The sequence below is a fragment of the Spermophilus citellus genome (genome assembly GCF_964194105.1).
Source record: "Spermophilus citellus genome assembly, chromosome: 3".
NCBI classification, from domain to species: Eukaryota; Metazoa; Chordata; class Mammalia; order Rodentia; family Sciuridae; genus Spermophilus; species Spermophilus citellus.
Window position 1 is genome coordinate 5,908,370 of NC_138184.1, and position 2,998 is coordinate 5,911,367.

The following is a 2,998-nucleotide window of genomic DNA, read 5'->3' on the forward strand; positions in this document are numbered from 1 at the left end:
TTGAGCTACACCCCGACCCCTTGGCCTTTATTGCTTAATATCGAATGATACAGAGATGAGATGACAGAGAGGATTTAGCTGACAAATCCAGAGCAGTTTTATTGGCACCTGCAGCATCTCCCATTCCACAGGAAAGGGAGGGGGCAAAAGGGGAAAGATGCTTCAGCTCAAGAGGGCTACAAAGAGACAGATTTTCACAGGTTTCTAGGAGCCCCCAGGTTGTAGTAGTGTCCCAAGTCTCTGGCAATTCTAAACCTCTCCCAGCCAGCACTGTTACCACTTGCATGCACATGGCTAGAGAACAGAGGGAACTTCCGTGGTCTTTGATCACTCCAAAAATGCCTCACCCAGACTCAGGGACTTCCCTTGGGAGACGACAGTCTTCTCAAATTCTCTATTTTATTAACCGGCACATCCTCTAGTTGATTTTCTTTGCCTTCCCAACCTCTGTTCTTATAGAGATGTGCAGCTGAGTCTGGGGGCTCCTGGTTCAACTGTGAAATCCCAATTGATTTCCTTGGAATAAAAGCAGCCAAAGCAAATGTGATATGCCCGATTTACTCCAAGCCATTCTGCTGAGGATAATGTCAGCTTCACAGCACCGTTTGAAAAGTCTGGTCCTTCCCAAGTTACCGTTCATTCCCTTTTAGCTGCCGTGTCCAGATGAGCGCGAGGATTACCGACAATAGACCCACGTGCCATTTCAGCCTTCGTGGGGACTGGAGCGTGATGCAGTGAGACAATTCAAGGAAACGTGCGAGGAGGCGTTCGGAGCTCCGTGGCTGGCTTCCCCTGGGCGGGCAGGATCTGTGTCCACCAGGCAGTGATTCCTTGTCCTTTCAGGGCAAGGTCCCGGTCCTTTTCTTCCTGGGCCTTCCTCAAGCTTTCCCTAGTGCAGCCCGCCCCGTGCCCTTAGCTCATGTGGAAGGGGGATACTTTGCACCATAGGCTTCCTGATTTGGACCCTTGGATGTCAAGTTCTTTAGGAGAAAAGTCAGACTCTCAGGTCGGTTTCCAAAATCCACCCTGACCTGGCATTCCCCAGCGGCTTTGGCTACGACTGGATTTTCACTTCTCAAATATGTCTTTCGCTAATATTTTCTCATATGGTTGACCTCGTCTGAGACGCTCTTTCTCCTTGTTTGTACGTGGACAATATTTCTTATTTGGATCTGGGATCACCTCTCCCAAGGAAACTTCTCTTCCAGACTCTTACCTTTCCCTCGAGGTTTGGATTCCATTTACTGTAACCACCTGGGCTCTGTCTTCCCCACGCTTAATGATAAACTCCACACTCCAAGGATCCTGTCTCACCTGCTTGCCACCCTGTGGCCAGCACCTAACATCAAGCCCTCAGTGAGTAAGTACTCACATGGCCCTGATGACATTCAGTCAATGCAGACTGCATGTATGACAGTGGTCCCAATGAGATCAAGCAATGCACATCTCTGCGTACTGAGTACTATCTGGACTATGAACCAGGGCACTTCACTTCCAATCGGGAAGGGCTAGACTCACCCTTCTGGGAAGATGGTGTGAGATATACTTGGCAGGATGCTCACTGGTTCCAGCATTTGGGGAAAATAGTTACAAAGTCTTTTTAAGATTTGCTTTTGAACTTCTGCAACTCAAAATCCAAAGTGGCCACTCTTCCATCCCATGCAATTCCAGACTTTGTTCCAAGCTCACTCATGTTTCGTTTCTCCTCTCTGGATATTCCCCAGTGTCACGGTGGTCAGGAAGATGAGCTGACCTTTCTGTTGATGAGCTTCCTCAGGGCCCCCTTCAGGTCCCTGTTCCTCAGGCTGTAGATAAAGGGGTTCAACATGGGGGTGACTGCTGTGTACATCACAGCGGAAGCTTTCTCCTTCACAGCTGTGCGCACAGAGGAGGGACACAGATACACCCCAATGGTGGTCCCATAGAAGAGGGCCACCACAGAGAGGTGGGAACTGCAGGTGGAAAAGGCTTTCTTTCTTCCGCCCGCAGAGGGGACCTTCAGGATGGCCACAATGATGCGGGCATAGGAGGCCAAGATGCAGACGAAGGGCGTGGCTATCACCATCCCGGCCACAATGAGGACGAAGATCTTGTTCACCCATGTGTCTGTGCAAGAAAGCCGGAGAAGAGGAGTGAGGTCACAGAAGTAGTGGGGCAGCTCATTGTTGCCACAGAAGACAAGGCGGGCCATCAGGAGGATGTGGGTGAGGGAGAGGAAGCAGGAAGTCACCCATGGACCCCCAGTGAGCAGTCCACAGAGGCGGGGGCTCATGATGGTGGTGTAGTGTAAGGGGTGACAGATGGCCACGAACCGGTCATAGGCCATCACGGCGATTAAGACGCTATCCATGATACCAAAGAAATGGAAAAAGTACATTTGGGTCAGGCAGCAAGGATAAGAGATGGACTTGCTCCTGGTTTGGATGTTCACCAACATCTTGGGGACAGTGTTGGTGGCCAGGCAGAAATCGACCAAGGAAAGGTTGGCCAGAAAGAAGTACATAGGCGTGTGGAGGTGGGAGTCGGAGCCGATGGCCAGGATGATCAACAGGTTCCCGATGACGGTGGCCACGTACATGCAGAGGAACAGGGAAAAGAGAAGAGTCTCATGTTCTGGCTTCTCTGAAAGTCCCAGGAGGATGAATTCAGATGCACTGGTTTGGTTCCATGGTTCCATGGGTGTGGTGCCGCTGGAAGTATTGAAAGGGAAGTTAATGGAGGACAGAGAGATAATTTTAGAAGGTCAGATAGGATCACACCCTGGTTCTCATCTGGGATAATTACAACACCTTGAACTTTTATCAAAGTGCTTACATTAACTCGTCTTTCAAGGCTTAGTTCCTCTTCTGAATATTACCACTTCATACAGAGATTGAGAGAGTGGATCATGCATGGACACTTGTGGCAGAATTAACCAAAGGGTGTTCTTCAGCTTAAACAAATTGAATCAAGAAAGACATGATGTCCAAGGAGCAGTGGTCAGCTAAAAAGCTGGTAT

The 2,998-nt window shown here is 49.6% G+C and overlaps 1 protein-coding gene across 1 annotated transcript; it reads right to left on the bottom strand.

The window, feature by feature from the left end:
- Positions 1 to 1,735: 1,735 nt before the first annotated feature.
- OR1M1 (olfactory receptor family 1 subfamily M member 1) lies at positions 1,736 to 2,677 on the bottom strand (the record flags this gene model as incomplete). The annotated part of the gene is made up of 1 exon (XM_081288363.1): positions 1,736 to 2,677. The coding sequence occupies one exon, from the start codon at positions 2,675 to 2,677 to the stop codon at positions 1,736 to 1,738; it is 942 nt and encodes a 313-aa protein (XP_081144489.1).
- Between the last annotated feature and the right edge of the window lie 321 nt (positions 2,678 to 2,998).